This window comes from Plectropomus leopardus, chromosome 15, assembly GCF_026936395.1.
Source record: "Plectropomus leopardus strain MGB_pleo_1.0 chromosome 15, ASM2693639v1, whole genome shotgun sequence".
NCBI lineage: Eukaryota > Metazoa > Chordata > Actinopteri > Perciformes > Serranidae > Plectropomus > Plectropomus leopardus.
The window spans coordinates 22,449,893-22,463,947 of record NC_142190.1 but is presented as its reverse complement, the minus strand read 5'-3'; the positions used below and the strand labels follow the sequence as shown (position 1 = coordinate 22,463,947).

The window sequence follows — 14,055 nt, the reverse complement described above, 5'->3', positions numbered from 1 at the left end:
AAACCTCAGCATTAATGCCTCCCCAGCATTTCTTGATGACATCTATTTATTCATACTTTATAATATAATGCCTCAAGGTTGATATAAACAGCATTCCTGCTCTTTAGAAATAGATTCTCCTCGAACACCGACTGGCAGTAAGATGTCCAAGTGGTGGCTATTGTGTTAACTCTCTGAAAAAGAGCTCTTCAAGTCAGAATTCTCTGAGCTTCAACACAGCATTAGGAGTCATGATGAGACATCTCCAGTGGCCAGACATTTTCAGTTGGACATGACATTTGCTTCTTTGAGGTTTCAGGGCACAGAAGTACTGAAGTCTTTGAAATGCCAGGGGGATAGTGGATGGGGTATTTGAAGAGCTGGACTCTTTTTGAATACAATGACTAGGGGTGTCTTCAAAACTTAAAAAATCTGAATAATGTCTGTAATGTAAAAATACAAAACAGATACCTTTCAATGGACAAGCTAGTCACTGTCTATCAAAACAAGACTTAGTTTTTGTTTACAGTCCTAAAGGGGTAAAAAAAGAAGGGTGGATAGGAAAGAATATGTCCCAGGAAGCACGTCTATCATCAGATATTTTCCAATTCTCAGTGTCTCCATGTCACAGTGTGTCCAAGTGAGGCAGAAACACTGACACCTGAGATGGTAAAATAGCTGAGAGAGACGTAATAGGCAGAGGAGACATGAAAGTAAGAGAGCAGTGGGAATATATAGCAGCATGCTGAGGGGGCTGTGGAGATGTATGGGGTGGTACTGTACCTCTGTTGCCAGTGACTGTGGGGTCTGAGACGTGGGTGCCTAATAGAGCGGTAGGATCTGGAGGGATGGGATGTAGGGGGGGAGTGGTGGATGGAGGCAGGGTTGTGGGGACGTCTGGTAAAGGGCACAGACAAACACATATACAAAAACAATACAACAACAACAACAACAACAACAACAAATGAATTCACATGGGGACAGTTAGATACTATAAAATGCACAACACAAACCCTGTCAAAAAATTATATAGTGATGGGAAACATAAAAAGGCAAAATTATGACAACTCAAAATAAGATTGTTGTAATCACACACCAGTGACTTACTGTTGTGTGTAAGTGATGCACAACACAATTTGCAACAATTCAATTGCCAATCCTTTTTTGTGGCCTTTTTTGACTTAAAGGGGCTCCAAAATTGAAAATGTTTTTTTTCCCTTCTTACCTGTAGTTCTATCTATCAATACTTATTTTTGGTGTGAGTTGCCAGTTGTTGACCATAAAGATGTCTGCTCTTTCTCTAATAGAATGGAACTAGAAGGACCTCAGCTTATGGTGCTAAAAGTGCAAACAATAAAACAAACAAACAAAAAAATATAACATTTGGAAAACTCAACAGCAGTGTCTCTTTCCAGTATCAATCATACAACAGTTTGTATGATAATTTACAAAAACGCACATACAACAGTTGTGTGTAATCTAATAATTTGTGTCCAACGAACAATGTTACATACTTACTTAAAGTTATGTTGGTTAGGTTCACCATGCAGAAGGAAGCATGCATCTACTGCTAGTTAACATTACAGCTCAGCTAAGGAGGACACCATTAAGAATTACATCTTGCGCTGTTATGGGCACAAGCATCTTGTTCATGAGTAGATGAATGCTTCCATTTCATAGTGATATTGTTGGTGGTTATAGAATTAAAGTAGTTCCTATATGGAACTGCCCAAAATAAGGTCTGTGGATTCTCTCGAGTAACTGATCAAGATTTCTGGAAAGGGACATTGTTGTAGAGTTTTTCAATTTTTCAATTTTTTAATTTTTTTTGGAGGTGGGGCATTTTGAGCACCATAAGCAGAGGGCCATCCAGTTCCATTATATTTGAGAGAATGCAGACAACTCTGTGGCCAATATCTCCAACACCTGGCAACTTACACCAAAACAATCTAGACTGATAAATAGCACTACAGGTAAAAGGAAAAATATGTATTGTCCCTTTAAAATTATTCACAAATACATAGTTAAGTAGCTGAACATCTCATATGTATTTTTCTACTATTTAACATGTGCTATATTAAGAAAAATACAGAAGTAGATTCTGGCTATATTCAGATTTTTACACATTACGTTTAAGTCCCAATTCTATATATTTTCCTCGTTGTTATGATTTGCGCTGTCTTTAAATGTGAGGGTCATTTCTGTAGCAAGAGAACAGCATTAACCTTTAATCTGCCATTGTTTGAAAATGTCTGTAATGGTAGACCCAACACTGAAAATCTCTCTACACCAAAAGACGAAAGAAATTTGACAAATGATCTGTGCCAATTATCCATGTTTGCAAGGATGATTTCAGGAAAGGGTGGCCGAGCCATCATCACCACTCTGTTTTCGACCACTCACTTCAGGATCATGGTAAAGGTACTTCATCCAAGGCCGTATTTCTCACATGTTGAAGCAACAGGAAAAAAAAGGCTGAAACATTGTGTGACAAAGTTAATGAGGTTACACTACCACCTTGGCTTTTATGTCTGTGCCACTCTGCTTTTTATGGTGAGCTTGAGGCTTTTAATTGGCTGTGGTACTCCTTCTCAGGGCCAACTGTCCTACGTGTCTCAGTGACATTTCAGCCTTACCGTGAATCACTGAGCAGCTAAGTGCATGTCTTCAGGAAAGAGGGTAGAGAGAGAACGTCTCCTTGTTGGAGGGGAACCATTAAAAGGGTATTTTCAAAGAATTATGGCGGCAATTGTGAAAGGCTAAAAGGTGTGCTAATTACTAATGAAGGGTAGGAACAGACTGGGTGCCATTTCAAAAGAACAGGTAATGAATAGCACTCTTTGACCCTCCCATACCCAACTGCCTTTTTCTGTGGTGTAGAATTTGTCAGTTTAATAACATCACTGTCATTAAGTGCATTGGTTATTCTTGTTGCTACACTCAGCTGGCATTTGAAGGAACTGCTAGGTGCACATAGACACCATGGCATGCGGGACACTCATTAAACCTCCCCAAACTATTCACTGCAATTAGGTAAGGGGTTAGTGGGGGCGTGAAGAGGAAGTGCAAAATGAAACTTTTAAGGTTTAAGTAATAAAAGACTGTGATATGCCTATTTGGGGGCACTGATAAATTATGAAAAGAGATAATAACATTATTTTTCTTTCACCTTGGATGATCCTTATCAATATGCTGCTAAATGTCCTTTTATAAACTCTGGTAATCAGATTCAGACATGGGCAGGCAGCCTGCTTACCTGTATGTGAATTCTGCTTGTGTACTACACATCTCTCTCTGCTTTACTGCAGCATTCACACAAGATTTGAATTTGAAGGAAAAAGTATCAGAAATATCAGATGACATGCATCACTCATCAGTGCTGACCTGTGTTGTGGCTTTGAATGCAAATGTGGCACTTGTGACATAAATTATTTAACCCAGTACCTTGGTAATGTAACAGTAAATAATGTCAAAGGTCCAGTGTGTAGGATAAATTGGCAGAAATGGAATATATTATTCATTACTATGTTTTAATTAGTGTATAATCAGCTGAAACTAAGAATCAGTGTGTTTTTGTTCAGTAGCCCAAGAATGTTTCATAGGGGTCTGAAGCCATAACTGAATTTTAGGAATTCACTTATGCTGTTGTAGTATACAGGTTAATTGAAACCTTTGTCAATATGAGATTTAAGGAATGACATACGGATATATCATAATGCTCCTATAATGCTACATTTGAATGGTTTTGAAAGGATCTTCACACTGTATATAAAAACAATTGAGGCAAATTTATATACTTACATTTGTCTTGTCACAGTAGCTTTTGTGTATGAGTATAAAATCAAAATTTTGGTGGGAAGGCATCGTACTAAATAGGAAAAGTAATGTTTGTGTTGTAAAATTTGGGGATTTTACCTTGTCCTTACCTTGAATTTGCCCACTTTAATTTCACTCAGCAGAAATTAAAAAGCACCGCCAGCCAAATATCAAGCTGTAAGCCAATTAAATGCCTTTCATTTACAAGATGACAGCATATTTATATGACATTTATAACCTTATTTTTGTACACGGATCTAATAAAGCACTTGTCTGTCCATGTTTATCTTTATTGTTATTAATCATTGTCCCTTTTCTATTATCCCTGAATCAAGGTTTTCATGTGTTCCTGTGGCCTTGGCTACGACCAGCAGAAAGCACTTCATGAACTATTGACGGTAACCTTGGTTACATCCTTCATCAGCTCCAGATCTAGTTATTACTGTACATCTGCCAAGGACAGTCAAGAGCATGCAAGAAATCACTCTAGCTCTGGCAAAGCATAGCTATCGGCTATGGTTTATTCTTTCATGTTCATCAGATTAAAACAGCTTTTAAAGAGGAGAGCAAATGAAACACCCCCCTAGGTGCATGTAATGATAATAATGTAATATTTTATTGATCCACTTAGGGAGATTCTCTTTAGCCTCCAGTCCTATGGTTTCGCTGTCCAAAAAACCACCTGCCTTTTTTGTCCCTTATCACACATACTACCAAAGTTCCTAAAACAGAGCTAGAAAATAGATGTGTCACTGCTCAGCTTCTTTTTTAGCATTTTTACTTAATGACAAGAGACAAATGGCGATGGAGAAATGGAAGCAAGGATGAGCTATCTGTTTTCCCTCACACTGAGTCCCTTTATCCCCCACCTCCTCTGGCGTTACTAGGAATTACTTATCCTTCCTGGTGATATTCCTGACAACGCAGCACTAAATTCTGCCTCCCTCACACATTTCCCCTCCTGGTGTGTGTGAGTATATGTGTGTGTGTGTGTGTGTGTGTGTGTGTGTGTGTGTGCAGAGGATCTGGGACACAGGTTTATTTAAGGAAAGGCGTTGGTGGCATTTGTGTTACCTGAGGCCCTTATTGTCCCTGTGAGAAATGGCGCCACTAATCACTCTTAGCACTGATACAGTATGAAGATCAGGATGTATTACAATCCTGGTTTTTGCTGTGGAGTTTGGTGCTTGTGCCTGTGATGTTCATAGTTTACCTTTTTTATACAGTATATATTATTGGAGTCCAAGGCATTATCACATTGTTTTCTTTTTCCTTTTAAAAGTCCTTTGTCTGAAAGTGTGTCAAATAAGAAACACAATTACTCACATAACAATCATTCCTTTAAACTCACCATAGACATAGAGTGTATATTCAGCACTGCTGGTCCCTAGGTGGTTTCCGGCTTCGCAGCGGTAGGTGCCATTGTCCGTCTTGTTGAGTGAAGTAAAGGTGAGCTCCCTCCCCTCTACAATCATCCTGTCCAGGTCAGGAAGTTCACCCCCGTCCTTTGTCCACATCACCGGGTCTGGTCTAATAGGTTAGATGATGTGAAAGAGAAACAAGGCACGCTTCATGTCCCTGTCTGAAGCATTATATAAAAGGCTGACTTCAACTAAGACTGAATTTGAGTGACTTACGAAGGGTTTCCTTTGGACACACACTCCAGCTTTAAGTACTGGCCCTCCTGAGGGACTGCGAGGGAGTGGATGATCTCCACACGAGGAGCATCTGGGACAGACAAAGAAGTAAGGGTGAAGATATTGAATACATTTAACTGTTCCATGGTTATCTGAGCCAAAAAAAAGGTTCATCCAAATGAGTATTCCGAAAACAAAATCCTATAATTTTCAAAGTACAGTTATTTAAGATGTCACCCTGTGGCAGTATTTGATAAAATATTACATGAAAAACAACAGTGATTTATGATATGTCCTTGCAATAACATTGTTATGATTCAATCAGTGCATGGAGATTTTCATGGACAATAAATTACATTTTCTTTTCCAGTTAACAGGATTCTGGAGCCATAAGAGCATCCTTATATACTTCTTCTTTTGTGTATTTTTCTTTTTTCACTTCAGTCCTTGTCGACACTCCATGTGTGTGTTTGAGTGTGTGCTTGTCTCAGTGTGTACACTCACAGTGGACCTCCAGGACTTCAGTGGCCTGCTGTGGTGTCTGTGCGAGTGCCACATGGTCCACTCTGCAGGTGTAGGCCACTCCATCATCATTTCTGTCCACGTGCAGCTGCAGAGAGCTCCGTACTGTAAATGTCTTCCCACTTGCATTCACCTCTTTGGCACCTTTAAAGAAAGTTGCATACTGTCAAAGATGCAGCACATTTATCTTGCAAGGAGACAGGGCCGGACATCAATGTGATGGCCCTGTGTTCAACTGTTTAGTAAAGGTCTGCTTTACAATCAGTCTCCACATGGGGCTATCATGCGATGCAACAAGAACCTAAATGGAAATTTCACATCTTCATACATTTTTTTTGACCATTTTAGTGCATCCAAATTATATGGTTATAGTCTGGTTCCGATTTTTTAAGTATCCTGTTTAAGTGTTTAAGCATATAGATACCATATCCCAATCAGGCTTGGATGGTATTATGGTGTGACAATATAACAGATAATTTAGGAATCCCAAAGGTATGTTTTTCAGTACCGTCATAAATACAGGCACTCCTCTTTCGATTAGTCTCATTGTATCTAGTGTACAGCATGCACCACCAGAGCTCAGTCTCCAGTCTTTACTGATGGAACAGACAGCTAAGCTGAAAGACACTGCGACACCTTGTGGTGGAGGGATAAGTTACAGGACTGCAAACAGTCGGAGGCCACACGGCATGTTTTTTACATCTAACTTGGTGAATACGTTACCATGTTGAAATCTCAGGAAGGTATGAAGGTTTGAAATATTACATACTGCCTAGAAACCATAGAAACTCAAATAAAGTTGTAAGCTGTTTATGAGATACCTGAAATTACTAGCTGGAAAATTTCAAAGGAAACCGTCAAACTACTGCATGTATGCACCTCATCACAGTTGCTGACATAACAGAAACACAAACAAAGGTGGCAGCGAAGCGTCTCACTTCTGAAGCAATGAAGAAATAGACTTTCATTATTTGGTAATGAAAGAGGCTGCATACTGTCATCCAAGGCCCCCCCATGTTCTGAGCAATGGTAGTAACAGGTATTGGTCAAAGTGGAGGACAGTGCTTTAAGGGGTGCGTAGCTCTTTTCGAGAAAAGCTAAATGTATAGTATGTGGTAGAGAGAGAAAGAGAGAGAGGGAGACAGTGGATGTGGTTGGAGCTGATAAGCGTTGGCAATTGGGGCAGAGAAGAAATTAGCAGTAAAGCTGTCAAGTGGTAGTAAATGTACAATAATGCAGGTTTCAGCTTGTCGTTGTAAACATCACAAGTAAATGTGCAACTAGAATGCATCAGTTGGTAACTAGGATACAGGAATATGAATAACCTGACTTCTCTGCATTGTTTGTAAACATCATATTGCAAACATGATCAAAACTGGAATAAGCCTCATAACTGACACTCATGTCCATGTAATGTACTGCATGATTCCTGTAAGAACTCTGCACAGAAAAGACCTTTGCACAAAAGACTGAATAATGAAATAAATGAATTATCAAATGAGAAAAAAGGTCCAGGTCCCATCATCAGATCATCCCTCTGGATGCTGCGTTGGCATCTCAGCAGCACACGTCTAACTCTTGTCAGTACACTAACAAAATGCACCTGCCTTGGCTCCAGGTTGGGGATGTGTATATTTACATTGTAGGCCAGAGGTTCTCAAAGTTTTGAAGGCAAGTTTCAATTTAGGGAGCCAGCATATGACCATGGGCAGCACTAGAAAAGTATATACATGACACAAACTATAATTTCCATCTCACTTCCATAATGAAGTGCTGTCTACTGTCCTTCGAAATCGCCAATGGCAAACACGAAATTAACTAATAGCACAAGCATTAATGACAGAACATAATTTGTGTGACACTTGTGAGATGCAATTGCCATTCCTAACTTGACAGTGAAGGAGATGAGGTTTGATGCAGTAGCTGAGTAGTATATTAACTGTAGGCTACTGAAAGTGAAAGTACTAAAATGGGCTGTGGATGACAAAATATATCATATGCATTTCATGTAACAATCAGGGGCCACATAAAATGTTTCTAAGGGCCATCATTGGCTCACAGGCTGCACGTTGAGAAACTATAACCATCTGTGGCAACACTTTACATCTCTGACTTTGGCTTCCTTGGCTTCACTGCTCCCACACAATGTCAAAATCTCTTCAGACACTTTGCTTCTACCTCTCCTCACAGTCCCTCTACCTGACAACTTTTTCCAGCTTCATGGGGACAAAAACACTCCCAGAGCCAATCAGATGTTTGGCAATAACTTCAATCAGCCTTTTTGCAAACTATCATGATGCACAGTCCTCTCCATCTGTACAACCTGCTCTCAAAACTATCCCTGCAACACCTGCCTTGTTATACCAACCAAACAGCTGATCCACCTCTCTCTGCCCATCCACATCCCAGTCATTGCCAAGGCATTGGAGAACACCTCCAACCCAGCTTCCTCAAATTACCTACATGATGTCCTGAAATTTGGCCTGCTCCTTGATCACATTATTATTGCTTCATTTGCCTCCCCAATGATATCAGCCCTAGACAGGCCAAACGTGTCTGATAAAGATGATCTGATCTTTGACCACCGCATTAGTGTCCTTGAAATCTTATTGACTCATAATAAATTATCATGCCTGAAAGCAGTAATGCCTGGTAAACGAATACCATTACAAAGTGAATGCAGACTCAAAAAGACTGCAGAGAAATAAAATGACCACAAATGGACACAAACCACAGAGATGTATAACGACTGGGAAGATTTGCAAACAACCACAGACAACAACTAAAAGACCAAAACAATTACTTAAGACACAAAACAACTACAAAGACACATAAAATGACCAATAAGAGACACAAAACATTTATGAAGAAACTCAAAAAGACTTAAAAAAAAGATATAAAATGGCTGTGAAGGGACACAAAACCACAGGGAGATGTGAAATGAATACAAGACACAAAAAAACACAAGAGGCTAAACAAATACAAAACCTGTGTCTTGAATGTCTGTGGCCAAGGGCCCATCTCGTCTCATAATCCACCCATGGGTGGAGAGGCCATTTCAACAAGAAGGCTGCAGAGGTGACTCTTGCACCGCTGAATCCTGCACCGCTGACTTCCTCTGTCCCCATCAAACTGTCCTTGAGCTCGACACCCTGTACCTGGTCAGGGAGACCTGTGCACGGTCCAGATGACCAGATTTTCAACGCCATACAGAATGACAGTCCAGTATTAAACTGAGATGCGTTCTGCATCCCTACCAACACCTCATTAATTCTTGCTTTTTTACAAGTTCCTAGTTTTTTTGTGTTTAAAAAAAAGCCTGGAAATATAAAGTCAAAGAATTACCCTCTGGATTTGGGGAATGCCAATGTAGTGATTCTGTAAAAATACATACCTTAATCATTTCAGAACTGTGGCTGTGTTCAGGTACTGTACCAGACGACACTTGTTGATGCCAATTTTTTGATGAGGCCTCAGCCTACGCACATGACATGAATGTTCTTCAAAATTTAGACTGTTAAGTATGTGTTACGTAATACAAATGACCATCCTCCTCCAGACTACACACTTGAGCCAACATTCACAACTCACCACTACTAAGATCTGCTTTTACTAGTTGTAACTTAATTGCTTATACGTATCCACCTCCAAGCAGGTATTTTTAACACATTTTTCTTTTCAATCACATCTGTTCAACCAGTCTGTTGGGGGCGGTTGGTCTGCTCACATCATGCCTGCCAGCAGCCAGTGTTTTAAATCATATCAAACCTGCTCATCCACACTCCTACAAGGTTTTCTTCATAAGATTAAGAAAAAAAATATAATACTGTGTTCAGCTGTCCAGGCTTATCTCTGCATTCAGGTGTCACCCTGCTTTGTGAAATCATGTCCCTTTTTCTCTTCTCATCATAGCAAATTCAAGAGAGCATCAGTGTATGTACAGTGTCTCTCTCTCCCTCTCATGCTGGCCGCCTTTGTTTGTATGTCCTAAAGAGACTGTTTACGCTCCATATCCTTCTCTCCTCTGCGCTCATCTGCTCCACTTTCTAAGCATTCCACCCCACTGTCTCCTCTCCCTCTCGATTCTGCCAATCAACTATTCCGCTCAGTCACTTCCCCCCAACTGAGGCAATGAGCCCGCCTCCCCTAGAGATGAATGACTGACAGGTCTGCAGTGTTAGCAACATCCACCCAGACAACAAGAGAGAGGGGAAAATGGCTGGGTTTCTTCTAAAAAGAAAGAAACTGCAGGGAGACAAAGGAGAGTGAGAAAGAGAGGAGGGAGAGAGAGGACATCAAATTTTTTATATCGTGGCATGCTTTAGCAGCTGCAAACATTCTCAGATTTCTATTAGTTATTCCACGTCCTCATAGACTGCTTCGCTCTGCCTCTTTGTCTCTCCATCAGTTCAGCTTGTCTTTCTCCTTCTTCTGCAGGGATACTTTTTCAAAGTCACCCTACCCTTCTTTTTGTCTTTTTTTCCCAATTCTCTAGTTATTGTATAGAGATGCAAATCCCTACTGCGCTGGGCTGATGTGCTAAGTAAACCATGGCAGCGCATGTGTATAAAAAAGTTGTAATTCAAATATTAACCAAAGCTCTAGCCAGTCAGGAAGACTATACTTCTGTATGCTTAGGCCTGTATTTTATTTCTCATTCCATCTGCTGTTCACTCCTTGCATGCATGCTTACTCAAAATTTCTTGCTGTCATTGTCAAGAGCTGTCAATTGAAATATCAGCTGATTGAACAGCAAACAAATTAGTCAAATCTGTCTATTTAAATATGCTTCTCTTTCTGCCTTTAGTACGTTTATGCTGCAGTAGTGCACAATATCCACCTCCCCATCACCGCCTAGTATTTGTAGTGTCAGCCTTAGCAGTCACCAGCCAACACCACCACCACCACCACAGTTTCTAAACTGCATGTTGGGATTTATCTTGCTGCTGCTCAGGGAAAAGGTCCTACGATAACAAAGTCTCCCTTTGAAGCATAACAAGTCTTTTTGTCAAATCTTAATAATCACATGTCATCTGTTAATCTGTACATATGCAAGTTGTATTAAAGAATTATCTTTCATCCACCCTTCTGTCCTGATTGAACTCATGATGTGCTTTTCTTGAGTCAGTGACACTCAAAAGCAGTGCCCTCTTTAAAGCTGTTTACTACTGCAAATTGCAACGGTCGTTTGTAGCCAGCCACTTCTCATCATGGATTTTCAGGCCATTGTTACAATTTTACTTGGCAACTAGTCTCAGTTGAAACTGATGAAATATTTGCTATGTCTAGCAATAGCAACAAAGGATATCTAAACATATTAACATGAATTGTCACTGAATGTTGATGAAGCACATCTGACTTCAGTGCAACCCACTTAGCGGCACTTTGACCCAACTTGGTAGATGGTTCATCTTGGGAATGACTTGGCATGATTCAAAGGGTTTAAACTGGTATTGCAAACTAAATCAGTGCAGTATGGTTTGACTCAGTGTGGCCAAAAGTGCCATTTCAAAAGGCCTATATGTATTGTTGAGGTTAGTATTGGGGTTAATGAGGAGATGGTCAGTTCTAATGTTCTTATGTGTCTTGTTCTGTATGTTTAACTTGTTGGTACTTGATTTTTTTTTCATGCCCTGTAAGGTGACATTTGGTGTTTTGAAAGGCACCTAGTAAATAAAATGCATTATTATTATTATTATTATTATTATGGTTTAAATGACTTCCACCACAGAAGGGTGCATTATACATGGCCTTATCTATAAAGTAAAATCAATTTCAAAAAGGCTATGCTACATTTTAACTATAGTTTACATCAATGTTTTTGTCTTAGCACAAAATTGAAAAGTAGATTGTTATGTACAGTGTTTTCATTTTTCAAAAGTATATCAATTCAAAAGACTTTGTCTGAACAAACTCAGTGTATCATCTCAAATTGTGCGGTTTGATTGTCCTCATATGTTGTTCAAGACCAAAATTTATGTACTTCAATCAATGTGATGGGCACTCAGCGATGCCCCTGTTGCAAATAACCTAATGTTCTGTCTGGAGCTTAACCTCCTCTGCTTATTATTGTAGGCTGGCTTTCAACAAACATACATAAGATTACTTCTGAAGGTTAGTTCATAATATTTCTGTTTAAGAGATTTCTCATTGTAAATGTAAAGGAGCATTATCAAAGAGATCAAGAAACCCATTTAGATTCTTGTCTCATGGCGATTTGAATAGACTCTGATTGCCTCTGTGTGATTCAGGCTAAAAGTACTGCAAAATGTGCTTGCACAAAGTTTGAGTTCATTAATATCAATATTTGGTCCAAAGGCTTCTTAGATCCACTTTGAGAACATAATAACAGTTGTCTAAACGCAAGCAATACCTCATCTTTAGAGTGCATCAGCCTGCATGCACTTGCGGCTTCTGAGCTGTTATGTGCGCGTGTACAAGCGTGTGTGTGTGCACGAGTGTGGGTGAGAGAAGGCATAATTGGTCTATAAATATCTTATTACATTTTAAGTGTGGCTGAAAGAAGCAGGTGACATGGAGCTACCATTAAAGCTCAGGGCTGTCAATCAAAAAAGTCATCTGGCTAGTCATGCCACTTGTAGTTTGTCTAATCTAGAGGTTTTTTTTTTATATAGCAGCAGCTAATGTTAAGTTTCTAACAGTTCTTATACAATTACATGGGGACATTTTTTTTTCTTTTGCAGTCCTTGATGTGATTTTAAATAAATAATAAATATTCAACTACTTCAGGATAAAGGCCACATCACTGTATAGCACATTTACAAGGATTAATTGTTGAAGTTTCTACAGTGTAAACGAGATAAAACCTAGCTTGAATCCCCTTTATATTTACATTTTAACTGGAAAGCAAATTAAAAATGCATCTACTTTAAGCTCTTGAGTCTGTCATCATGAATATGTATTAATTCCAAGTGCAGCTAGCAGCAGCCCCATGTGTATTGTCTTAAACTGCCCTCTAACCTTGTGTTGTTATTACATCTCTTAGCTCTCTTACAGCTCTCTTCGTTTTTACACAATCTACACAATTTACTTAAAGTGTGGAAATTTAACATCTACATTTTAAATTTCTTGTGTACAGAAAAAATGTACACCATCCCACAATATACACCTGTGGAACCTCTCCATAACAAAAATCCTGGCAGTGTTTGGCTGTGACTGCGGCACACTGTTCTGTGGGTGGGTGCTCAGAGCTCTGCATCATTGGCATAAGCCAAGACAGAGCTTCGGGGGATTAGAAATGGAAACGACAGGCGTAAAAGTGCGAGAATGTGACCCTTTAATGCCATTTCACAGGAGAGAGGGGCGACCCAAGAGGCGAAGATGGAGGGACAGACAGGAGAGACAGGAGGGCTGCTTGGGTGGGTAAGGAATCAACAACAACAGCGAGAGAGCTGACTAATCCTGGCAGCAGGGGTCCAAGGGCTGACTCAACATACCCTGAACTACATCCCATCTGAGATTTAAAACAATTTGCATGTAAAGCCGCCTGTGGGTGAGGATAATCAAAATATATAACACTGCAAATAACTCATTTAGATCCTATAAAATTCACAATGCAAACAAAATTTGTTGCCAGATAACTGCTTGTCTGCTTTCTTTTGGCTGTAAGATGAGCTGCACAGCAGTAGGTATGACTAAACTTTAAAATAAGAGCACTAATACACAGCAGGCTCCAGCTCTGGTGAGGTGTGGAGATGATATATTGCGCCGTCTACAGTTCTCACATTTTCTGGCTACCGTGCAGCGTTCAGGGATCTGGTCCTGTTGGCAGCCAGTAAGCACCCTCCCCTGTCCAACCTGTCTTACCAGCTCGCTTAACTGACGGGTGACTACGACCAGGGAGCGCTGTTAAGTTTCTATCAGTGCCTGGCAGGCCCGTCATGATGTCCTTTCTGACATGAAACTCCCTGAGCACTCACAGCTAAGAAATGTCTGCTATGGATTCATAAAGTTTTTCACGGGCACTCAAAAGAAGAGGTCTGGTCAGTCTCTGTGCCTTGGCATTTAAAACTGGACAGGTGCTCCACCTCCAGGATGTTGCTCTTAATGGCCATAGACAGTGGGTGTAGCAATCTGATGT

The 14,055-nt window shown here is 40.0% G+C and overlaps 1 protein-coding gene across 3 annotated transcripts in view; it reads right to left on the bottom strand.

Moving 5' to 3' along the window:
* Window positions 1-14,055, bottom strand: part of LOC121952341 (cell adhesion molecule 2) — a 262,122-nt gene that overhangs the window by 24,450 nt on the left and 223,617 nt on the right. For 2 of the 3 annotated variants that reach the window (XM_042498955.2, XM_042498956.2), the window contains 4 exons: window positions 5,937-6,098; window positions 5,433-5,523; window positions 5,147-5,325; window positions 763-876 (listed from right to left, as the gene is read on the bottom strand). In XM_042498955.2, the coding sequence (XP_042354889.1) occupies window positions 763-876; window positions 5,147-5,325; window positions 5,433-5,523; window positions 5,937-6,098 (546 nt within the window). The remainder of the gene's footprint in view (window positions 1-762; window positions 877-5,146; window positions 5,326-5,432; window positions 5,524-5,936; window positions 6,099-14,055) is intronic. The other variant, XM_088088351.1, reaches the window with a different exon arrangement.